This window comes from Agelaius tricolor, unplaced genomic scaffold, assembly GCF_023055355.1.
Source record: "Agelaius tricolor isolate 1412-34295 unplaced genomic scaffold, bAgeTri1.0.p SCAF_2, whole genome shotgun sequence".
NCBI lineage: Eukaryota > Metazoa > Chordata > Aves > Passeriformes > Icteridae > Agelaius > Agelaius tricolor.
In genome coordinates this window covers 49,079,774-49,105,256 of record NW_027269262.1, presented here as the reverse complement: position 1 = coordinate 49,105,256, position 25,483 = coordinate 49,079,774, and the positions used below count along the sequence as shown (strand labels likewise).

At 38.6% G+C, this 25,483-nt stretch overlaps 2 protein-coding genes across 3 annotated transcripts in view; both read right to left on the bottom strand.

The window, feature by feature from the left end:
- The window catches only part of TTC39C (tetratricopeptide repeat domain 39C), a 55,275-nt gene extending 47,254 nt beyond the window's left edge, over positions 1-8,021 (bottom strand). The window contains exon 1 of the mRNA XM_071418364.1: positions 7,888-8,021. Within this exon, the coding sequence (XP_071274465.1) occupies positions 7,888-7,937 (50 nt within the window). The 5' untranslated portion in view covers positions 7,938-8,021. The remainder of the gene's footprint in view (positions 1-7,887) is intronic.
- LAMA3 (laminin subunit alpha 3) overlaps positions 7,441-25,483 on the bottom strand; it is a 106,170-nt gene continuing 88,127 nt past the window's right edge. For both annotated transcript variants that reach the window (XM_071418332.1, XM_071418340.1), the window contains exons 56-77: positions 25,298-25,477; positions 23,404-23,546; positions 22,213-22,386; positions 20,941-21,092; positions 20,684-20,846; positions 20,081-20,214; positions 19,443-19,590; positions 18,485-18,604; positions 17,435-17,559; positions 16,962-17,082; positions 15,682-15,822; positions 14,832-14,962; positions 13,868-14,002; positions 11,619-11,763; positions 11,177-11,328; positions 10,628-10,817; positions 10,194-10,334; positions 9,231-9,390; positions 8,971-9,098; positions 8,759-8,852; positions 8,304-8,423; positions 7,441-8,137 (exon numbers count right to left, since the gene is read on the bottom strand). In XM_071418332.1, the coding sequence (XP_071274433.1) occupies positions 7,992-8,137; positions 8,304-8,423; positions 8,759-8,852; positions 8,971-9,098; positions 9,231-9,390; positions 10,194-10,334; positions 10,628-10,817; positions 11,177-11,328; positions 11,619-11,763; positions 13,868-14,002; positions 14,832-14,962; positions 15,682-15,822; positions 16,962-17,082; positions 17,435-17,559; positions 18,485-18,604; positions 19,443-19,590; positions 20,081-20,214; positions 20,684-20,846; positions 20,941-21,092; positions 22,213-22,386; positions 23,404-23,546; positions 25,298-25,477 (3,143 nt within the window). In that variant the 3' untranslated portion in view covers positions 7,441-7,991. The remainder of the gene's footprint in view (positions 8,138-8,303; positions 8,424-8,758; positions 8,853-8,970; positions 9,099-9,230; positions 9,391-10,193; positions 10,335-10,627; positions 10,818-11,176; positions 11,329-11,618; positions 11,764-13,867; positions 14,003-14,831; positions 14,963-15,681; positions 15,823-16,961; positions 17,083-17,434; positions 17,560-18,484; positions 18,605-19,442; positions 19,591-20,080; positions 20,215-20,683; positions 20,847-20,940; positions 21,093-22,212; positions 22,387-23,403; positions 23,547-25,297; positions 25,478-25,483) is intronic.

Below are 25,483 nucleotides of genomic sequence, written 5' to 3'. Positions count from 1 at the left end.
AATCACTGTTGTCCAGATTGTGAAGCCATTCCATTGAATCTAATCCCTGCTTGAGGCACAGGGGTCTCTTTGATCACACTCCAGCCCTTTCTTCAACTTCAGCCTGTCCCAGCTGAAGCCCACACTATTACTACACTCCATTTTAGCATATAGATAAATTAAAAGATACGATATCAGAGCCTGAAATGTAGGAATTTGCAATGCAGCCTTTGGTTTTCAAAAAATTAGAAAATTGCTCTGTAAATTACTCTAAAGTGTGTCTCCTAGTTGCAGCACTCAGCAGCTTCTATTTTACCTGTCTAGAAAATTTGACTCTATCACAGGAGAAATGAGGACACCTGTTTGAGGCAACAAAATGCTATCTATGGTTTCATTGCCAGGGGAATCTATAACCAAAAAGACAGGCATAGGATAAATGTATTTACTTGGTAGGATAAGATGTTATAAAATGCCCTTCATGGCCCTGGGGTGGAGGCCTATAGGGCAAATGTAAACTTCTTCCTAGCTGCAGCAAGCAGGGAAGCAGTATTTGCCTTGGGCAACTGCAGAGAGGCAAGAGTCAGCCACACAAAACATCAGCAGTCAGAAGTGACTCTCTAGAGCTCAGTTTCCTCAGATCTAAGAGGAGAAACTAGGAATGAAATCTGCTTATAGTCTCAGCAACGCTGGGATGTAAGCACGGATGTTTTGATTTGGGTCACCGCGTCATGTCTTATGCAGAAAGCCGTTTCTACTGGAAATTGATAGATCAGAGGAAGTTCATCCTATTCAAAGTTACATTGAAGGGTTTAAGCTCAGCTGCACGACTGTCTTCACAAATAAAAAGGAGGCCAGCACTCAGTGCCTCTCAGAGATGCACACGTGAGAGGGCCCTCTGAGGGAACAGAAGAATAGGCAGGAAGGGGTGTGCAAAGCTATCTTAAGACTAATTGCTGTTTGCAGCTGCAGATAGACACGTGCTTAATTATCTGCTATATGCATGCAAATTTGGTTGCTGTTACTATCCTCCAGATGTTCCCTTCCATTATACTGAGTACAACAAACAAAAGAAAAAGGGTCAGAGAGCAAAATAAAAAGGGCCAGGAGTGGCAGCTTCGTGATGTTTTCCCTCCTGGCATATACTTGGCCTGGCTGACCATTTTTCTGAGCTCCCCATTGCAGACAGAGATTTGTAAGCTCACAGACTGAGCATCTGGTCAGGAAAGAGGGGAAGCTTGAGAAAAACCTCTCCCCTCAGCCCTAGGGAAGGGGTGCAGGCAGCCACTCAGCCCCACAGCCCTCCCCTGGGCTGAGAAGAGGTTGGGACACCCTGGATGCCGCACAGGAGCAGTCCGGAAGGGCAGTATTGAGTCTGGGGTTCAAGGGGTCAGGGCCTGGGTTCCTTGTTGTAACCACATAAATTGTCCACACTAAACCACAATAAAATTGTCCAGTCAAATTAACAACAGTTTCTAACAGCTTCTCTGCTGTAGACACTTCCCTTGGCAGGGGTTAGTACTCTCTGAGCAAGGCTTGCTTTTTCCTGCATTACTTTTCTTCTTCAACTATAAGATCTATCCATCCTCTAGGCTTGTATCTTGTTTTTAAGCATTTTTTTTGCACTGATAAAAAAACCCTATTTTTTCAGTGAAAGCGAGCTGTAACATTCCTGGTTTTAACTCTTTGCAGCAAAGTCCTTTTTATAAGGTCTCTGAGTTGTGTCCCCAACATTTAGAACACACAAAGCTACACAAACACAACTAGACCCTCTTCTTCTATCTGCCTAAATCCAGGAACAATAGAGTAATGTTGATTTATTCTGCTCAGGCACCTGGCCTTTATTCTGTTTGATGGCATGCAGTGTCTCTTTGAAAAATTTAACCTTTTCATTCCATTTTAATTAAATAACAGTAATGACCAGTAGTGGTTTCGTGGTGTCTGTTTCGAATTAAATTTGTGCTGAGCATATATGTCATGTTGATTCATTTCATCTTTTATGATAAATGCAATATACATAGATTCAGGGATCAAATGTCCTCTTAAGTGGCTCTGCTTTGGGAACATTACCTTCCTTTACCATGCCAATATCAAGTTACAAGAGCCTGACTAAATACAACGATCAGTCTGAAATTTGGTACTATTCTTATGCATGCAGGAATAATGAAATTGCTGGAGGAGTTTTCTTTCCTTTTGGCCCGGTAAAGGCATAGTAGGATGACTGCAGCTACTTTTGATTTTGAGCAGCATAGGAAACAGCTGAGCCACAGTGGGGTCTTTGGCATCCAGGTTGAATGGCTCACAGCAGGCATTCTGAGACCTCCCAGCACTGCCTTCACCACTGACACTCCTCAGGGAGCATGGTTTATCTGCCTGGTGTCCTTGCTGCCACTCTTCTTGCTGATGCAAATACCCTTTGCGTTTGTGTAAAGTTTCCATTTATGTATATTTGCATTAGATGGATTATCTTAGGTTTTATGGAGACCGTGTCCTGCCCTTTATTACATAACAAACAGATTTAATCTGCAGTAACAATTCTCTATAAACCTTGGCAATATTTTAGAATACATTTTTTTATGACCAGTAGGTAAGATTTACTGCATGTTTTAATAAGGTGTATGAACCAAAGTCCTGTGAACTGGTTCAATCTTTCCACTAAGCCCCTGAACTTTGGATTATGCCTATGTGTTTCCCTGGAGAATTGCTCAGAGTGTTTTTAGCTTCTTTACTGCTTAGGTTAATGGCCCTGGGGACATGTCATTACCTTTGATTTAAATGTGTGCAGAAAAGGGAAAGTTAGGACTTTATTACTGATCTGACACCTTGTTCTCAGGTAAATTTTATTAGCTGAAGCCCTTGACCTCACTGCAGGAGTCAGTGCCTGGGCATATTACTGGTTCTCTAGGTTTGTAGTATTAGGGCAGCAATTCTGATCAGAAAGAAATCAGGATCTAGAATTAAGATTTATGGTAGGTGCTGTTGCCCAACTATACAACTCCTCTATTAAGTAACAGCTCATGCTGATAGATTTTGGCTTATTATACTAATAATTAACCTTCTTAATTAAAACTGTGTCAGCAAGAGCTGGCTGGCCACAAAATCATTTATTTCTCTATCCTTTAAAATGTTTTTTTTTTGTTATGTCTTCAGGCATCAAAAAATGATCTGAACAATTCTTTCTGGATTGAAACTCTAATAGTTCTTTTCCATATTGCCTCAGTTTTGGCTAGGACAAAGTTAATTTTTAGCAGTAGCTGAGGGAGCATGGCTCAAGGGGCATGGCAGGAAGTTATTCCATACCACCTCAGGTCATTTCCAGGAGCAGGGGTAAGGGACTCTGGCTTCTGTGGGAGAGGACAGGGCTTCTGGTGAAAAAAACCATGGCAGCATTGTCTGCCATGGTTCATTGTCTTAGGGGTCTCTGGTGAGTATCTTTGTACATGGATTACCCTCTCTTTGAATTATTTGAATAATACTGTCATTATTCATATTGTTGCTATTACTCTTCATTTACTTATCTCGTTGTTTCCAGTATATTGTTCTTTTCTCAACCTGTGATCTTCACCTTTTGTGCCCTAATTCTCAATTTCCTCTGCCGGACCAGGAAGGGACAGGGGAAAGGAGGAGTGGGCAAGTGTCAGTGTGGTTTGGGAGAGTCTCAGTAGGTGCACTGAACTGTGAAGCACCATTCCTAAACCATGATACATATTATTTTATAAATTACTGACACAACTATAAATGTAATTATTCATTCTTACCAGTGCATAGTCATCCTGTGACAGAGCTCTTAGACACAGGCTCCCACACAATGGAGAAATCTCTTGTCCCAATTTAAATACAACTGAACAGAGACAAAAGGTCATGATGCCAACTAGCTTTCTTTTTATTGTGTGTCACAATGCAGCAGTGTTTCATCTTTCTCAACGAGTGAATGACACCTTAACAAAGAAACTGTTTCTCATGGAACATTTCACATGTGCTTCACATTTGGAACAACCTGTAGGAAACATAGTAACTGGCTGAAGTGTAAAGTAATGGTAGGAGTGTGTTTAAAAAAGATCTTATGCTGTCAGCTGCAAAGCAGGATACACAGTACAATATGACCAACAGGTCACAGTTTGGTTTTATTGCTACAGAGGATCCCCTAAACTGACAGAACATAAAAACTCATTGGTTATTTTGCTTGCAATTCTTTATACTCAGAGGGTGCTTCATTGCAGCTCAGGCAATGATCAGCCTCTTGCAATTTTAAGATGTCTGGGCCAGCTGCACAAAGGATGTTTATGTTTCTGCCTTGCAGCCATAATGTCTCCAGTGAAGCTATCATATTGTATTATAGCACCATCCCCTTTAACATCCCTTTTGCCAGGGATGTCCATTTAATGTATTTTTAGAAAATGCAGACAGATTTACAGAAGGTTGTGTCCTAAGCTTCCTTACATCATTAGAGAAAGATGCAGGAGGTTTTTGGTTTTTTTAAATGAGGAAACCACAAAGAGAATGGTAATAGGCAAAAAGCATGGGAAGAGTCCATTACAAAACCATAACACATTTATAAGTGTTTTCACTACAACTGCATTTTCAAGGCTATTTTATGAAGGGCAGAAAGGAAGGAGAAGGGAGAAAATACCCCAAATAATAATAATAAAAAAAACATATATGAAAAATATCCATGGAGAACTTATAAAGAGGCAAAGAGGATGGAAAGCTAAAATGAATTGGCTCACAGGTGACTCAAAGAAGTGGTTACAAAACCACAGAAATTTCGCTTGCACAATTCATCTTGCTGGTGACAGTGTGAAAAGTCAATGGCTCTGTGTTTTAAATGAAAGCTCCACAGAAACAAAAGCACAAAACCTTAGCTCAGGTACAGAAAGAATGCTAAAAGTTTTAGTTGGAAGCTTTTGTTATTAGAAGCTTAAGTCACAGTAATTTATAAGCAGTGAAAAGGCAGTATGTTTTCCTTTTTTATATATATAACAGCTTTTTTTTCTACAATGAATGTGTATTTCCTTCTACAGTGCCCTGTGATCTATTTCATTTTATTTGCTCTCAGTTCTCAGTGTTAGGCTTTCTGTCTTTCAGCTGCCAATAATCTAGCTGTAGTTACAATAAATGGAAACTCACAGACCTTGGTGTCATCCACCTCAGATAACATGATCCTATTAAATCTAATCCAAATTAACTGGATGAGAATCCTTTGCCCTTGATACTTATATGGACAAGAGAGAGATTTGATGCTAACAATACCAATGTGGTTTAGTGTAGAGTGGAAATCTGCTCTCCTTCTCTAATTGATTTGGGATTCAGAAGAACTCTAACACACTGTTAAAGAGTGTGTGCTTTTTAGCCATGTGGTCTCAGTGTACTGAGCATGGTATTTGATTAGCAAAATGACTATAGAATAAAATACAGGGAAAGCCTCTGCTGTATATTTTATTCTAACATGGGAATTGCTAGTTTTGGGGGCACATCTGAAATGCTACAGCCAAAACAGGCAAATAATTCATGCAAGTTATTGTGAAATGGCAACACTGATGATGATGCAAGTCTTGGAACTACTACTCCTAACAATTAAAAAACCCCATAACACCAATTTCTTTAATAATAAAAATTCTTCATCAATTGAAACATAACATCTTCTTTTCTCATGTTAAAATCATCAACTGGACTTGATGATCCTTGAGGGTTCCTTCCAACTCAAAATATTCTGTGAAAAAGCTTTTTACTAAATGTTCCTCAGCCTGATATATATTTACCTCTGAAAGTACAGAACCTGAAATTCTAGTTGGCTTTTATTCATTGTCCCAACTATGTATGACAGCCTGACTCTGTGGAAGCAATATAACTGAAAAAATTGTGGGGAAAAAAACCAACCAAACAACCACAAAGAACCTTAAAACCAAAGAGACTTTTCTATTTTTTTTTTTTTCTGTGCAAAAGTAGTATTGTATTGGAATTAATACTTCCTGATCAATATATCTTATATATACTCAAGTCTTTATACATTTTTCATTTCTTTTTGTCAGCATAAGAACTACTTCTGATAAAATCAAATCAAATGGAGGCGAATTGAAATCCAGGACTGGCTCCAGATTGTGAAGCAAAAATCTCTGCCATGCCTTTTGTCTTTGTTTTACTGAGGGCAGTAAGAGAAGAATGAAAAGGCTTTTTTTTTTATGGTTTGGGAAAATCTGCCTCATAGAGCTGTCTGATGAGTATGAGATAGGGAAGGTCACTAGAGAATTGCATGATAAAATTTAATTGTTCCTCCTTTCTCCTTCTGGAAACTTTTAGTGTCAATTAAGCCAGTAAATGAATTGAGTATTTTCACAGTTTTGGTCAACCGAGTATTTCAGCAGTATTTGAGCTTTTATAAATAGAAAGGATTCAGCTGTTGCTAGCACAAGAGATTACTTCTGAACCCATCACCTCCAGCCTGATGGGTGCTGCAGTCTCACGTGGCAGGTTGATGTACAGGAGAATATGTATAATATAAGGAGAGGGCTCTGCCATTACATGTCAATCCCTCTGAGCCCTCAGCCCCAGCATGCATCCCATTCCCACCCAAACTGGCTTTACACTTCAGAAACCTCTGCATGGACACAGATTTCCCAGTGAAAGAGTTGACATAAAAGAGAAAGCAACACAAGATTTGGTGTGAACAGCTTTTTGACACTTTTGCTACCCTGCAAAGCTGCAAAGGGATTAATGACCAAAGCCATAAGGACTATTGATCTGGCATCTGCTTCTATTAGTCCAGCTTGCACCTCATTTCAAACATACTGAAGACATGCTGCTGTACATTGAGAAGGCAGTGGAAAACAGGAGCATTAGGAGTGAAGGAGAATTTGTCTGCATGCATTCCTACATCGAGGACCAGCCTTAGAAAATGCTTTCATTTTTTTAATTTTTTCATTTTGCAAAAGAGGGTTGGCACCAGGGATTGGGGATAAAAAAACCATTATCAAAATGCTGGTTCTGAATGACAGTGGAAAAAGAAGCCATGTCAAGTCTATGCAGTCCAGCCCTCTTCTCAGAAGAATAAAGCAAAGTGGGTTCCCTGCCTTCCACTGTGGGTCACAATCAAGTACAAAACAAAGATTTGAATGTTGAAGAAAACAGTTTTGCTGGGTTAGTCCTATAATTTGTGCTACATAATTGTAGCAAATGCAGCTGCTATTCTCGATAGAACTTTTCTTCATTTCATTAGGAAAAAAATTGCCTATGGAAGAGACTCTCTGTCTCTGAAGACTGCAAAGAAATGACCCTCTTTTTGAGATTTTTAGATAATCAAATTGTGATGAGCAGAGATGGAGAGATGATGGATGGATACCTGCTTATTCAGGCAAATCAGTATCTTAAACCTACAGAAATATTTGCACAAAGCAAGCAGGATTAAGCAGCTTCTAAAAAGTATATTAAAAACCCATCAGGTTAAAACAACCAAACAAGAAAAAAGGGTTTTAGGAACATACTGCATTTATTTGGTCCCACAATTCCTAACCTTGTAACAAACCCCCAGAGTTTCACTCCTTAAAGTGCTTCAAACTCCATTTATATTATTATTATTACTTTGAATATCAATGTACATTTCTGTATAAGCAACAATCCAAAGAGATTTATATTTTTATAAAATTCTTTATATTAATGGATCAAATTTGCTCTCAAGATGGCCAACATTAAGGAAAATTTCCAAAATATGGACACTGGAGTTGCTCAAGTCTCTGCCGTTGTGGATGAGAGCAGAATTTGGCCCAGCAGGGTATATGCAATTACATTTTCTGCATATATCTCCAAAGGCACAACGGATTACCTCAGAAATCAATAACATTTAAAAGGGAGTTTGTCAAAGCAAATACATTTTGTTTGCTTTGGCACAGTCCACATCCAGAGGATGCATTTGCTCACCGGCTGTTCAGAAGGAGCAGCCTGATGCTGGTCACCAAAGGGGAATCCATGCAGCTCTTCAGCAGACACAGCCCAATGTGTCCACAATGACTGTAACAGCAGAGTTACTTCTCTGGGCACCCGTGCAAATTCACTGTACCATGAACCTCTGAAATCCTCCTGGTGGAAACATGTTTGTCATTGATGGTAATATTTCGAAGACAGCCAAAAAATGGGTCTTCGACTGGAAGCCATGGGGTGTCCAAATTTGCTACAAAACCAAGGTGGAAAGACCAAGTTAGTAAGTATTATTTTAAGGAACATTAATTATGGCAGGGTTTTCAAAAGAGGGGAAATTATATAGGAGAACATGAATGGATGGGACCTTTGTTTTGGAAAGGAAAAAACATGAAAAAAATAAGAAGCAATAAAATTACCTGGAATTCTGCCAAAGTAGAGTGGCTGATACACACGTCTAGGAGGAGAGGGTTGAAGTACAGTGGTATAGTTACTCTGTGTTCCCACCTCTAGCTGCACTGTGTTCTCCTTCTGAGAGACTGCAAAGAAGCAGGAAAATGAGAACTCTTTCTTCAACCCTATTAAAGAATCAGCTAGATATGGCACTATTTTTAAATTGCATCTTTCTTGAAATTCAAGGCACAGAAAAAACATTTTTTTTTTTATTCAGGGTCAGACTGAAACCTAGGTCATCTGGGGCTTAACAGAGCCTACCAAAAAAATCTTATGTAAAGCCTTTAATTAACACAAGACACAATGCAAGAGTATTCTCAGACTAAACAGAAGTGAAATGATTAATGAAAAATTTGGAGCTGCAGTGCTCTGTGCCCACCATCCCTTCAAAGCTTCAGAAGAAATGGTATGTATAATGTACCTGCAATGGTATGCCACTGTCCATCAGACAGAGGTTTCTTAGGTGTGACTGATGCCTGGAATTCTCCAGCATCACTATTTCCAGCAGCAATCACCTGTAGAGAAATTACCTGTAAAGTTACTGTGACAAAGAACAGGAGCAACACGGGGAGGTCAGAATTCCCCCTGCTGAATGAGGGCAATACAGCTGGAATGGACACAGTCTGTACCCACCTTCCCTCCCTTCATGTAAACAGTCAAGTAGTTGTCTTGCTTGCTTCCAGCATGGAGGAGTACACCTGTGGAACTCCTTGGTCGAATGGTAAATACAATCCTGAAATCCAAATCCATCAGCAAATTACCTGTGGAGAATTAAACAGTGGGGAGAGGTATGATCATAGATGGAGATAATTGGAAAACCACGTAAAAACAAGTAACCCGTACACCTCTGTGCTTCACACAATTCCATATACCATAATCCCCACATAGCTTACCAATGGTGATATATCCTCCTTCATTAAAGAAGTAAATCCCTGTGTCCATGAGAACATCCAGACATGGAAGTACGCCATGTTTTTGTTGAGGTGCATTCATGGCTTTTCCATTAATCTTAAAATTCCTCAGGCAACCCTTGAAACTCTTCATAGGCATATTCTGAAAGCATATTTGAAAACATGAATACTGAAGTATTATGGCTTTTTTTTTAGCAATAATACTAAACATAGGTTGTTTTGGACTGTTGGACTATTAGAAAGACAACTGGCACTAAAGGCACCTAGCACCCATCTTTGATGCAGTGAAAAGGCATTCCAAAGTTCTAAAAAAGTGCTTGAAACCCAGTAAGAGTTGATATTCAATTAACATGACTCCTGCTTGTAAAACAGGTACTTCCCAATGATGTGTCAAAAAGACAATGCAAGAGGAATTGTGAAATCCCTGAAGCAGCCCTTCCCTTCCTAAGACTGTTTATTTAATTCTGATTTTATAAAATACCCTGGCTCATTGGCTGTCCTCTTTTTTAAACAGAAACCACATGTATTTCAGATTCAAATCCAGTTCTACATCCATAATTCGTTAATGAGAATAATTCTTTTGTTTTTCTACTGATTATTGCTTAGTCCACTGAGGTAAATGTTCTGCAGAAAGATGGTATTCCTGGAATTAAAAATGTGACTTTGGTCTTCTCTACTTTTAAGGAATAAAAATGAAGAGTACGTGTTTGTCATCAGTGTCTCAGCAACATATTGAAAATACAGGTCCAGGTGAAGGCTGTGTGAACAGGTGAGGAAAAAGATCTGCAATGAGCCACTGCAAATACCAGCCACAGATGGTGCTCATGTGGTCCTTGGAAACCCTCCCCAAAGCTTTTCAGCATGGAAATCCTGCGTATTAAAGACTTTCCCATATAATTTATGCAGCATGGGGTGTGTGTGTGGGTGGATTTGTCAATTATTTACCTGTCTCTTCAGTGGTGGCAGCCCTCCCATGTAGACTGGTGGCTTAATGCTGATGGCAGCATTTGTTGCCAGTTTTCTGTGCTGGGCCCTTAGACCATCAACGACAAGGCGGGCGTTCTTCCCATCTGTGCTGAAGACCACCTTTCCAGGAGGCAAGGATAACAGAATAAAAAACCCAAAAGCCAACAAAAGCCACTGCAGATTTTCTTTGTCTTTAAATTAAATACCATGTTGTTGAAATATTTAAACTGAAAGTAACATCCTGGGACCATCAGTCTCAATAAGGTCTCTCAGAGACCTGTCAACCACACGAACTTTCAGGCATAGGAATTAATTTCCAATGACCAAAACTGAGTTTCTATTCTCTTAAAAATGCATTAGGCTGTGCTTGCTGAATGCTAGTTATGCTAACACTGTGGTTCCATGCTACTTACAGTGTGCCATTGCCCATCATTGTATTTAATACTGCTTCTGACTTTGATTTGTTTTTCTCCAGAGCCAAGTGAGAAGACAAAACGTCCTTTTGAAATGTGGAGAGCCATATAAGTGTCCTCAGAGCTTCCCTCCATGAAAACTATTAATCCTCTTGATGATCGAGTCCGTACATCTACAGAGAAATGTAACCTGTAGTGGAAAGTAAACATATTCCAGTATAGGTCTGTTTTGTTGGTTGTTTTATCTTTTCTGTTCTCCAGTGAAACTCCATTTGTGAAATGCAGAATAGAATTTGGGTGGAATCATGGCATTATACACTGCATTTCTGCATGTGAATGAAACTTGACAAATTCAGGCTTACATCCCATTCAATCTGCTCAGTTTAGACAAATGTTTGCACAGGAAAAAAAAAGCCTGAGCTTTTTCAACCACCTTTCATTATGGCCCAAGATATAAACAAGCAGAAAATCCTTATAACCAGCACCCTAAGAGTCAAGCAGCTTCAACAATTCAAGTACTAGGAGGAGAACGGAGAATGTTTTTATTACCTGTCTGTGGATAACAATGGAGAAAACATGTAGGATATAAAACTGTTTGGGATGCTTCCAAGGAGATAAACTTCACTGCTGTCATGTAATGGAGCTGGTATAGGGTGGTTTTGCACATTAGCAGCTTTCAAATAATCAAGGTATTTTTCATTCTGTGCACATAAGATAGAATTGAAGCATTTATTATACGTGCAATAAATAGAAACATTTTAATCAACACATTTAAGAGCTCCCAGCCAAGGCAGTCAACAGCCTTCCCTAAAAGACAGAAAAGCTGTTGTCATTCTAGACAGGTGCAGGTTTAGCACGAAACTGCAACACGGTTAGAACTTCCTTCACATGTGAGATGGAAGGAAAGAAAGAACATCTGAACCTCAGTTCCAGAAATGATGGAAAGCCTGGGCATCAAATGGAGCAAAGATGACAGTAACAATAAGCATACCTTGAGCATCTTAAGCCTGAGAGGATTTTTAAATTCCTGCAGCAGCATTGGTTCAAGGTTTTCATATTCCTGGCAAGCTCCAAGGGATACACCAGTCTTCCCAGTATTATTGACAAGATTTTGAACCTCAGGGAGCTGACCTACCCTGTGATGATGAAAGCAGTAAGTGCTGTGACTCAGCATTCCTTTTCTTTAGTGTAATCAACAATAAACATATTGTAAAAATGTGTTCTGCACGAAATATATTTCCCAGTGACATGATAGTAAAGTACCAATTTTTAGTTTTCAACGAAAAATGTAAATTCAATGTTGTAGATTATATTTTCCCTGGCTCTGCTCATTTCTTTTTGGCTATAGAAAAACTCTGATTTCTGTTCTCATCTTTTCGAAACAAAGTAATTTTTGCTAGAAACCATTTAAAAAACACAAACATATGTGGTCCTTGAAAACAGAGAAAAAAATGACAGCAGCCTTGATTAAGATTTCTGAATCTATAAAGACTATAAAACTTTGATTGTTAATTATACATAAACAGTTTCAAATCAAGAAAATGTAACATCAGGTTCTGCTTCACTCTCTCCTTAAATAAGATGTTCTGATGAGTTTTGTCAAGGGACAAAGCCTGTCACAACTTCACATGTACCTCTAGTATTATAACGAAATTATCAGGAAGACTGTCAAAGCAAATTTACCCTGTGTATAAAGAATAATATTAAGCAATACTATAATTTTCTAAGTCGTACAAAACATCTCTAATCAGTAAATTACAAAAAACTTTACAGCTACAAAAAAGCTACAAAGCTCCTTGCTTGTGGTTTTCTATGAGAAGAGTGGTAGATCTGTGAATGGAACCTGAACTTCTTGAATGTTGGTCATTCTCCATTCACTCCATCAGACCAGCTACAATATTTATTCTTCATCTATTTTGGCACAAAAACTTTCCCAATTTGTTTTCTGTTGGGATGTTTAATATATAGGTTACTTCTGATGCCTTTTCCTGGTCTTAAAAAAATTGAGAGCCAGACAAGGTTAAAGGATAAGGGGTTTTTACCTTGGTATTTTAATAAGGATCCTTATGGTGCACCACTTCACCAAGGTGGAACCGCAATGCACACACATGATAAAATCACATATACAATTCACAGACCTTACAAATTGAGATATCTAACAAGGATGCCCCAATGGAAGGCTAGGATGAATAGTGTGATATTCCCTCATCCAAGAAATTCCCCCTGGATGGGCAGAATCTTAGTTTAGAGGATATGTTCTAGAGGGGGCCTTGGTTTCTCAAGGCAGCATAGGGCTTTCCAGCCTCCTACTATGAGTCATTTAGTATGTCTGGTTTTCTGGCTTAACAGACTTCTAGGGCTATGCTGAGTTACTAGAATTAAGGAATTACAAGTATGCATGCAAGGAGTACTGAGGATACATAAAAGGTATATAAAAGAAAAGGCAAAAAACCATCTTGGCATCACATGAATGCCTTGTAGTGCTTTAAATTAAGACATCATTTGAGCAGCCTGGTTTAGTGGAAGATATCCCTGCCCATTGCAGGGGGCTAAAACTAGAGGATCTCTAAAGCTGCCTTCCAGCCCTTCCCATTCTGTGGTGATATGACAATTGAATCAAAATACACTACTTTTGAAAACTCTACACATGTATAAACACTCATCAAAACTTAACTAACACAAAGTCCCACTGGGACATGACTTATGGCTCATGTAATGCTTGTCTTCTAGAAACATATTTATGCATATTTTTACTCCTAAATTTTGCCTGTAAGGTGTCTCTAATAATCAGACAAATACGTGAAAAAAACGAGACAGCCTAAATAAGGCAGATGATTTCTACACATACGGTGTCACTTGTTTGTGTAACTGGTTTGATTCTGTCAGTAGCTTTGCTCCTTTCACCACCTGGTTCCCTAGAGAGCTATAACAAGACAATTTAGCAAATCTTTTTGGGTGACTTGTTGGGACATATCCAATTCACTCTGCAGAGTCCATTCTTTGCCTAACAGACTGCTAAACAGGTATGATTGAGACTAAAATTCCTTTACATCTTTGATTATAAGTGGATCCCATGTATAATATACCTGAATTAAAGTATTTGAGGGCAGCAAAGTTATGCATTCATGAAGGCTTCACACACATAGAATAAAAGCATTTTAGCAAAATGTAATTTTAATATGATTTAAGGAGGAGAACAGGCCAAAATGCATGAAACATAATTCTTTCTAGGCCAAATACCTTTCAATAAAGATGTTTGAGATGCAACCTTCAAAACTATCTCCACCAAATTTTATAGGTCTGTTTGATTCCTGTGAGTTTGATGACCTGGGAGAGTCAACTTCTTTTGACTCATCATCAACCATCAGATGTACTCTGAAAAAAGTGAATGAAAATAAGCATGATATATAAAGAAATAATTAGGAAACAAAATAAAAAAATATATATAAAAGAACAATTTGACAGATATATTTCCTTGTTACATTGTGATTATGCTAGAGCTTCATTAGCTTAGTTCTGGGACTTTTTCAGTATGTGCTTATTGACTGCTGTGAAATTGCTCTGTTTTTCAATATTAGTTAAGGAGCTAGAGTTGAAGTTCATACTTCAGTCCTACAGTGAAATCCTGGTCAATTGAAATTCATGAAAAAGCTCTCATTGTCAGCTATGGGACAGGATTTAAGTCTGTGTCAAAATGAAATGGACAGTATTAAGTTATAATAACACAAAGTTATAGCCAACCATTCAAAACTTTCCACTTCAACTAACATTTATATCATTTCATGCATTACCCAGCAATCAGTATGATTTAGGAACTTTTCAGTAAATTGTCTCTTCTAATATCTGCATAACAGATCATTATTGAAAAAACAGACAGCATTTGCTTCTTCCCTACCAGGGGAAGGGGACACATAGGAAAGTTATGGGAAGGGGAAGAGCTCCAAAGACTCCAAAGCTCCAGCTAGACAAGCAGTCAAAACTCTCACAACCTACAAAAGAAATGCACAGTAGAGTACAGCTAAAGCATCACAGGTACCAGCGTCCATATTCATAGAACAAAAATCTCCTTTCCCTTCATTATTTAGGTATCCTCTGCTAGAAGAGACCCATTTTAAGCTGTTTATCCAAAGAATTAGTCTCCCAAAATTTGAATTTCTTTTCTCCAACCACTACATATAAGATTTAGATGAAGAACTGGACTCACCTGTTGCCTGTTTTCATTACAGTCACATAATGCATTAACCCATCTTCATATTTCTTTTCCAGTTTAATTTCCTTATCTCGTATCTTTGCAGTTACAGAGCCAGGACTCAGAAAGATGGAAAGAACATCAGGCTACAAAAGAACCCCACAAAATAATCAGCTAAATAAATGCAAAAGCCTTTAGTTCTTGCTACTGCCATTAATACAGCTCTCAGTGGGTGCCAGTAGGCAACACATTTTCTTACACTAGACCTACATTCCTCAGTCATCTAGTACCAGATGTGTACCAAGTTCTGCATGATGAGCATAGCTTCCATTTCAAAATACCTCTGCACTCTGAATAGCAAACATTTATTTAAAATACTTGTTTATTTTTACAAAAAGCAGAGGAGCCAGCTCTCCACTTCTCAAATACCTGGGGCATCTTACCTACTCCAGCATGCCAGAATGGGGTTCTACTTAAACTTCCCTGCTTTCTGAGGGATCATAGCCAGAACCAATCCCTTTGCTCTGCCTATTTGGACATGGTAACATTTCTATGTGAGCAGAGTGCCATTTTCCTTGAGAAAATTTCTAGCCAATTAAGCAACAGTTTTCTTGCTGGGATGTTGGTGTCAAGTGTGTGAGCTACTCTGCAGAAGGCTCTAGTTCAAAGCTCTTTTACTCATCAAACTACTTGTTGGCCATGTGAAGAAATTGCCAGAATGCATTTATCATGCAAGATGCCACACTCAAAAAAGGCATTTCTTACCTTAAAACGCAGGAATTTACATGAGACTTATGACCCAAACTGAAATGACTGATTCAGAGATAAAACTCATCACATATGCTAAGTTGAATGTGTTTCATACCCGTAGATTGTAATTTAAGAGTGTTCCAGTAGAAGCTGTCGTCTGAAAGCCAAAGCCAACTTGGAAATCCTTTGGAAATGGGAAATTTGCTGCACTCAGGCTCAGTGTTCCATCCTTAGAGAAAGCTGCAGATCTGACAAGCTGAAAGAGAGAAAATAATGATTTCAGTGATTTTCCTTTTAATCAGAAGAAACACCAACATGAGACAACAGCTGCCCCACTCAACATAATTGTGATCAGCTCCAGTCAAAACCAAGCACAAGGCAAACCTCAAAAACCATTATTTCAGTACAGAACAGACTGTCAGAGTTGGCTTCACCAGCATTAACTATGCCCTGAGAAACTCTAAAAAGAGAGAGGAAGCTTGCTGAGAATAATGAGCTGCTCATCTCTAGCTATTGTAGCTTTGAAAGTTTGCACGTTTGAGGGCACAAAACTGAGTAGCTGGAGGAATAGTTCACAACTATGAAGCTGTGCAGATGAGCTATATAATTGAAACTGTGTGAGTCACTGGACACTTTTTAATACATGAGAAGTTTTGCAGATACAGAGAATGAAGATTAGATCCTCTGCAAAGATAGTCTGTGAAGAAATCGCTCTGTGAAAGGTTTGGATGCCACAAGTAAAAGAAAATAAGCACAAACTTTCAGTGCAATACTGTAGCAAAAAGGGCAAATGAGATCATGCATCATGTAAGCATCAGTAAGTAGAAGCAGAAGGATAGTTTTAATCTCTCCATGCAGCACCAGTTAAGCCAGCACTTAAATGTCATGTTGTCCTATTTTAAAAAGAACATGGCAAAACTCAAGGCTGCACAGAAAATAATTAAAAAACAATCAGATAAGTGGAGCCTTAGAATGTGAGAATTTGATGGAAGTAGTTTGTTAAGATCTTTTAAGAAAAAAAGGCTGAGAGGTATTTAATTAGGAAGCTTAAACACCGTGGCAGAAGGAAAGATACAGAGTAGTATTAAGTATTCCAGCCTAATCAATAACAGCAACTGGAAGCCAACAAACTTACATGGTAAATATGAATATTAAGTTTACTTAATTGTAAACAGTATTAAATAAGAGGGTGGACTATGTGCTGTAACAAGCTATCACGATAGGGCTGGTGTCTCTTATTTCTGCATCTTCACACCCAATCCAGGTTCTTTTACTGCCATCACATGTTAACCAAATATACTTTTTGACCTTTGCAAAACATAATGGTCCAGCACTTATAGACAAACCAGAGTCTGTGAACTCCAGCAGAAGTTTTTGAGGAAATGTATTAGTTACCTTCCAGTCATCTGAACATTTCTTGCTGACACCAAAAGTCTTATCAAAAACAACAGATGCAGTGCTTGGGTTTTTCAAATTCTTCATGCAGCCCCGGAATGGAGGTGTGGATATATTAAAGCTGGTTTCAGGGAGGGGAAGGAAAAAGAGTTCAGTAGCCTGGCATTTTCAAAGCACACACCACTAGAGTAACTTATAAATGCTGACAATATAAGAAACAGAAAAAGAGAACAAGAGCAATCTTTTTTGTGTACACATGCTCATGCCGATCAAACCCAGTCTTTAGGATGGGCTACAACGAAGATCTCACCATTAGCCAAAAATCACAGATTATGATCATGTATTATACACTTGTTTTTTTTATGTCACATTAGATAGTCGATACAGAGTGTGAAAGAAATTGTGTAAGGAAAGAGTTTAGATGGAGTTTCCCTACAAAGCCTGTATATTATAGTCCTTTTATAGTTACTCACCGTTCCCGTAGAAAAGATGGAACTCCACCTAAGTAGTACTCAGTGAAATTGAAGACTTGTATGTTGACTCTAATACCAGGACTGACATACACAACCCCGTTTCTTCGGTCAAGCACCAAATTAATCTGAAATACATTAATAATGAGAACCACTTCACTTGGCAGAAACAAAAATCATTTACCTGATTAAAAGTACCCCGACAGAGCAGGACACAGTAATGTTTTTTCCCCTCCTCTTGTTTACTAGTGACTTAAATCAAGGATAACTGCAGTAGTTCAAAGGTACTTTGCAAGCTTTGGGCATTTAGTCAAAGCAAGGAAAACATTCAACTCTCCAAATACAAGGTGAGGTTTTATTTTCATCTGAAAGAGTGCCCTAAAACCACACCTCCCCTAAGATTCAGATACTGTCTTGTCTTTGTAGCTGAAGGTTCAGAAGCTGCTGCCTGATACAAAAGCTAAGTCAGTCAGCTGGCTGAAGGTAACTTAACCCAGTAAAGCATAAAGATTCCTTGCAGCAGACTCTGCAGTTTGCACTATTTAGTTTGAAATATATTAAGGGGAAAGGGAGAACTAATCAACAAGGATATCAAAGTTTTTAACAATGTCTTTATGATTTCACTCTGGTAGTGCTAAAAAAGAGCTGGACTGAAGCTAAGGAGACAAGCAACAACAAAGACTGCAAAAGAGTAATCTCTAAAACGATCAGCCCACCCTGAAGAAATAAACCCTTAGGTGGTGAAAACACTAATCTAACACTAATCTAATCTAAGTATGAAACTAATGCAAATAAAAGCATTGTACACAACTATCTTTATGTAAAACATTGCTCTGAAAAAATTTTCCTTTGGTGGTTTCACTGTTAAAACTTAACTATTCACATCAAAGCAGGACAACAGAAAGACTCATTTTCACATCTCCAAACTAGTCTCCAGTGACTTGATTTCCTCACACAAAAGGAAAACTCCACAACTAAACTTTATAACAGGACAGTTTTAGTTAATGTGTATTTTTACAAATAGTGATTCCTTGATTCTTTAAAATTACATACTTGCTGATATGTTCCGTCATTTACAATTTTTTTGGCTTCTACTTCTTCTGGAGTTTTAGAGTCAAGTTTGTATCTCAAAGCTGTATGACCATTTCTAATGAGCACACTGATGAACTGATCCTGCAATAAAAAAAACAAGCACACCAACACCATTAAACTGCTATAATTTCACATATATATTTCATTGTCATATGAATACTTTTAACAAAGCTATCTAATTGCTTCTAGAAAGCTTTTTGGGGAAAGGATAACACAAAGCCTAAAACTTATACTAATCAATCATAATTATTTTAAACTGTTATAAACAGATCTGCTATCAGCTTCAAATCTCTGAAGGACTTTGTGTCATTTCAAATGTCTACTGACTTTTTACAGCATGGAAAAATTATCCAGAATATGTCCCGGTGATTGCAATACGCCTACAAGATTATTAGATAAGTAGCAGCACTGTGGTTTTGAACATCTTTACAGGTATAAGTCATCATGTCACTTCCTTTATTCCTTCTTACTCTGTTTCCACATATATCTAGAGTTGGGAAGAGTGCACTACCAATTTTGAAGGATTTCACTATTCCAACGTTGGTTTGATCCCAATTACATTCCTCCCTTCATGCCCCCAGTTCTGAATTCTCTGCATGGCCTAAATGGAGGAGCTTCTTGGAATCATTTTTTACTCAACCTTGACGAAGTGAGTATTTGGCAACCATGGCAGAATCATTGAATATCTCAAGCTGGAAGGGACCCATAAGTCCAACTCCCAGCTTCTTGCACAGCTACCTAAGACTAAACCATATGACATTAAACATACGGCAATATTTACTAATTTTCCACACAGATGAAAATAACACTTTAAAGACATTTCCTTACAGTTATTACTATATCTAACATGTTCTTCAATAAGCAAGATTTTTAAGATGTTCTTGCACTACAGAACAGACAAAAGCATTCCACACATTACCCCATTTGCTGCAAAGAACACAATGCCTTCATCTGCAGTCGTCTCAATTGTCTGCTCGTACCGAACTCGTTCGGCACTTCTTTCTCTTGCTGTGACACTGGCATAACCAGTGCCCTCAAAGTAGCTTTGGTCAGTCTCCTCTTTATATCTGTAATAATTCAATGTCACAGGTGTGAATATATGACAGCAAAAACTTCTACCACTTGGACTTACTGCCATTATAATTTTAAAAAAGCTTAAGTTAAAGAATTTGGTATAGGGCCAAATTCTGATCTAACCCAAGTAGAGAGAAAACCTTCTATCGGCTTCTACCAGATTCACAAATGGTCTTTAGAGAGGAAATCATTAATGACTGCATTTTTTTAACTTAATGTAATATTTACTTTAAAAAGTAAATGAACACCTTAGTCTACAAATTGTGTCTGTATTTTATAACACTTAAATTTGAACAGATGGAGATTGCCATAGATGTGAACCACGTCACTACTGAGGATTTTTTCTAAGAAATGTAATAATGACCAAGAGTTAGAAAAAAATCACCAATTTAGCTACAGTGGTTATTCTTCTACATGTGAAAGACAAAAATTCATAATGATAAAATCACAGAACTTGGAAACATTTCTGTGTTCATATCATACCGTCTGCAGGGTTGGACTTCAGTGGTGTTGAGATTAAAAGTCCTCTTGAAGTTATAAAGGCTGATAACACGCTCATTTAGGCTGTTTAATTCAATGCAGCCTTCATAATGAGGATAGTTGAGATTATCTGGAGGCTGCAAAATAGTGTCATTTAGACCATTTCATCTACATCAGTTAACAAAATTTTACATTGCTATCTAACTGCTAAGACTTATTGCAAATGTTTTTAAGACACAGAATATGACATTCTAAATATGTACATGCTTGCATAAAATATCCAAATTATCTGATATGACCCTAGGTGTACTGCAGCACAATTTAAAATAGAGTCACATGGATTGGGAACAGTATTTAGCAGGGCTGGACAGGTTTCATGCTTTCCTTGGCAATGAAATATCATTGTGCTCCCTTCTTTGAGCTCTAGCATAGTATAAGCCAGGCAGATTCTGTAGGAAGTAGCATCTCCTTGCACCTCATCTATTCCTACTGACATAGGTAAACTTTTACACATGCTTTTGAATGACTGCTAGGTCCCATCTTTACTTGTAAGAACAATCGGATGATTAACACAAAATCTCTTTAAAACACTAATAAACTCTTTACCCTAAAATCTGGTGGGTATCCTCCAACATAAAAGACAACACTGCTGGGATCAAGATTGAGGAGCATGTCACTGTCTCCACTGCTTGCACTCCTAGGGCTTTCATAATCTGGAGAAATTGATGTTGCTGCTTTGATGTACTTCAGCTTTGCATACTGGTAAATCCTAAAACCAAAACAGGCAGAATATCACATCACACGGATAAAAGACGTTATTAGCATGTTTTCAAGAAGATTGTTTTACACTGTGGGTCTTATACCTTTCAAATGTAACTTGATCCATAACAGCTTCCTCAGCCTTGCTTTGAGTCACCAATGACTGCACTCTCACTTCTCCATCACCACCTCCCAGGTTATAGACACAAGTAAGGTAACCACCTTTCACAGCCATACCAATGTAGTCCTTGGAAGCCTAAAAATAGCAAGTAAATAATAATTAATAAATGATTAATTATAATTAAGGTAAAATACAGCAGCACTTCCTCAGAGACATCATCATGCTCTGCATGAGTCATAAGAAATCCACCCACCTAATGATGAGAATTAAGTTTATCAGTTCTGGGAAGAAAAAATAATGCTATATGTTGCACTAATTCAATGAATATGGTTAAAAATTAACTGAAAAGTCATGTGTGACTTTTTACTTTTGTAACAACAGTATCTAAAATATTTTTCTCACTTGTAACATCTCCCAGCTAAAGCTATGAAAACATGACACCTTTACTAAGAATTAGACTCAACACCTGTGACACAAAAAGATGTTCAGAACAACACTCAGGGAAGGACAATGGTTCCTGCTGAGGTGACTAGGAGCATTTTCCCCATAAGTCACATTTTATTTGTTCAAGAGACTGTATTTCAGAAGTAACCATTAAAATGCTTTCAACAGATGTTTTGGCTAGTTATTCAGAGGATAAAAAGATGAAATCCAGTGTAGAACAAATACCCCTGAACAGTTTTCTGTGTAAGCACAAGGCTTACTACAGATACAGCTCCTGTCAAATAACAAGAATAGAAACCACATGCAGGAAATTTTTTCAATGTTTGATGGTGATTGAACAAGCCTAAATGCACAAGCAGGTCTGCATTATTCTGCATACTTAGAAGACAAAAAAATTAAGAGCTGAGGGGCTGAATTTTAAAACTGGAATAATCACTTTTTTAACCAAAAGAGAAACTCAGAGTGACTTATATTGTGAAAAGAGTCTAAGCTCTGAGGCAGGAGTTGGGCTGAGTTTGGGCTGACTGCTGCAGAAACTGACAGGTGTGATAAGAATGTGTGATGGTATCCATGATGGAGAAGTAACTTCCAAAGGAGCAAAAGAGCAAAGCAAAGGACAAGACTCAGCCACTTGTTAGTTACTTTGCCAGGGAAGGAATGAACATAACACTTCTACCATGACATAAATACAATTTTAAAGAAACAGGCCAATAGTAGCTACAAATTTCAGTCAGAAAAGCTCACTTCCCATCCTTTTCTCAAAACATGATATCTGGTCCTAAAATCAGATCGAATATCAAAATATACCTACATTTTTATTACCGAGGTACAGGACAAACCTATTTGCCCTCTGCTGGCTGTCTGTACTTTGCTGAGGTCTTTGGATGAACAAGGAAAGTGAAGTATAGCCCTTCAGGTCTTCAAGGTTGCTTGGAGGTCGAATCTCTACCCCAGAGCTGCCATTGAACCTCATGGGAATAGCAACCTGTTAAGAATACAAAAGTTGAGTATGTTACAATTAACTATTGCTACCACTGGTGTGTTTAATTGCAAAGTAACCCATTACACACCCTAGTCATGTTACATCCATTAATTACCACAGATTTAGACTCTGATCCTACCAAACAAAATAACTAGGAAACAGAGTGGATAATGCAGTATCTGTATTATCAATACTTAGCACTTTTTAATTCCAGACATCAATTAATCAACCCTTACTGTGCCTCTGTACCTTCAATACATGGACAGGGAAGGATGTGCCCTGCAGCTCTGAAGAGCAAGGCTATGAATTATTCAGATGTCTACAAACACATCCTGGTCCTTCACTTAGCTGGACTTGACTATCTGTTGGGAATTACAATGCACCTCTGATATCATAAAGACACATCCTATTCCAGCTAAATACACCATGATCACTGATTCCTCTTATTCACTGTAACTCTAGGCTATTTGTGATGATCTCAGGGATGGTTCTTAGTACCTGAGACCACACTATCACTTCAGCAACTACAGCAGTTCCTTAAATGAGAAAGGGCAGTCTAATAAGGTGCCAGTAGCCAATTTCTAACATTTTGGAGCAACAGGAGTAACAGGGCTGCACAACTTCTTTGGCAGCATCAGAGCTTTCAATTGACCACATATGGGTGGAGAGCCCTGTCTCTAAACAGCAGAGCCAACTCTGTCCCTGCTGCCAAAGCCACCACAATGTACCTTGGAAGGCAAGAGGATGCTGTACAAATAAATATTACAGAGATGCCCTGGGGAAAAAAAACTAATGGGAAAAATATGTAGCAGGATGCTACTGCATCCAGTAATTTTTATGTATGAGTTATTATGCTTCCCATCACCACAGTTACTTCAGTTGCTGGGTAGTGCTGTTGAATAAAACTTATGTCTGGTCTTTCACACACATTGAAATAAAATCATTTGGAAAGAGGAATGAAAGTAGTGTTGTGTATCCAAACCACTGAGGTCAAGCACAATTGCAATGCTCAGGACAGACCTTATTTGCAGCATCTCTGGCCTGCTGAATCAGCTCTCTTATGCGATTTATGTTCTCAGAGATGTTGCTGATTGGCATCAGCTGTTGGTTGATACTCTTGATCTTGCTGAACAGATCTGGAAGTTGGTTTGTCAAATTTTTTACTGCAATAAAAAAAAGGAAATAGTTGATATTAAAAAGGAGGAGGAAAACAAGATGCAAAAATATGGCATCACTACACAATTATCAGAAAAAGCAGTGGACAGGGTAATGACAAAACAGTTTTGACTGGTCCTACAATATTAGGAAGTTCTCACTAAAAGTAGCAGTTTATACAGAGGTTATTGAAATCCTGAAATTTTTGGGTAAAGGTATTTGCAGAAGCGACCACAATCAGCACTTCCAAAAATGTTTTAGGTAAAGGTCCAGAAAAAAGTATTAAATAGAACAGCAATGAGGTCTCTGGCATCATTACCCAGTGGCTCTGGATGCTAGAGGAGAATGAGGATAAAGGAGAGCAGATAGGACTCAGACTCATAGCATCTCCTACTGTCAGGGAGTGAATAATGGGGTAAGCAGATTGCTAGCCTGACTGAATAGGGCATGAATTATATTCTTGTGTCAAGGTTGCTAATTAGCACAGTTTCATAGTGTCTTATGGTATCTGGCCAGGTTATTTAAGAAAAAAGAAAATATGATGAGAATTTTAACTTTTTTCATAATAGGAAACAATTTCTCATCTCCAACCCAATGATGCAGAAGGCAAATAAAATGAAATGTAGACCTTTTGTTTTTTCTAAATATGACTTCTAAACCGGTTTTGTAACTGCAGGGATGACTTACAATGCTGCAATACCATGCAGGACTAGCTCTTGTATTTACATAATTTAAAATGTTTTTATCTTACTTGACTTTAACAGATAAAGCTGCTGAGAAGATGTAAAATGAAGTTGCTTGGGAATGTGATTGTCCCTTATTTTGTATTCAGCACTGCCTCTGTGCAATACTTTTCACTTAATTTCAGTTAACAGACATGTAGCCTAAGCTAATAGTCTGGGGCCCTTCTCTAGCCAATGCAGTAGAAAATCACATAATAACAGAGCAGCTGGAAGAGCTCTGGAGGTCACAGTGTCTAACCCCCGTGTTCAAGCAGGGCCAGCCAGGTCCAGTAGCCCAGAATTGTGTCTAGGCAGGCTTCTGAATATTCCTGAGGATGAGACTCAGAGACAACCTCTCTGGGCAGCCTGTGCCAGTACTCAGTCCCCTCACAGTAAAAGAACTGTTTTGTCATGTTCAGAGGGAATCTCCTGTGTTTAAACCTTTTACCCCAGGGGCACATTGCAGGCTCATCTTCAACTTCATGCCCACCAAGACCCTGAGGCCCTTTCCTACAAAGCTTTTTTCCAGCTTGGCCACTTGCTCAGCCTATACTGGTACATAGGTTTATTTCTCCTCAGGTCCAGGACTTCTCCTTGGACTTCAAGAGGTTCCTGGCAGTTTATTTCCACAGCCTGTTGAGGTTTGTCTGGATGGCAGCACAACCCTCTGGTGTATCAGCCACTCCTTCCAGTTTAGTGTTAGGAGCAAACGTGCTGAGGCACACTCTGCCTCATCATCCAGATCGTTAATAACGATGTTGAACAGGATCAGACCCAGTATTGACCCCTGAGGTCCCCCATTAGCAACTGGCCTCCAAATCTTTAAAGACCACTCATGGCACTAGCTTTTAACACATAGCACAGAATGGCCTGAGTCACTTTCTGCTGTGCCTGTCCCTTTCTACTGGCCATAAAAGAAGTTCAGAATACTACCTTAGGGTACGTGCCTAACTCTTGAGTGATTAAAGCTCCTGCTGCAAACTGGCCATGGTCACCCTTACAGGGATTTGGTAGGTCCCTCACAGCACCTGCAATACCTGAATTGTTTGCCTCCATCAGTGCTTTATTGAAGGTGGCACTCTGTGTGCTTCCATAGTTACTCTTAATTCTTTCCACTTCTGCTTCAATTGGGACCAGTTCACCCAACACACTATTGGTGACAGAGTTGGCATCTTCTGCCATGTTCCTTGCACTGGTGATGATGCTGTCAATGTCATCTGAAA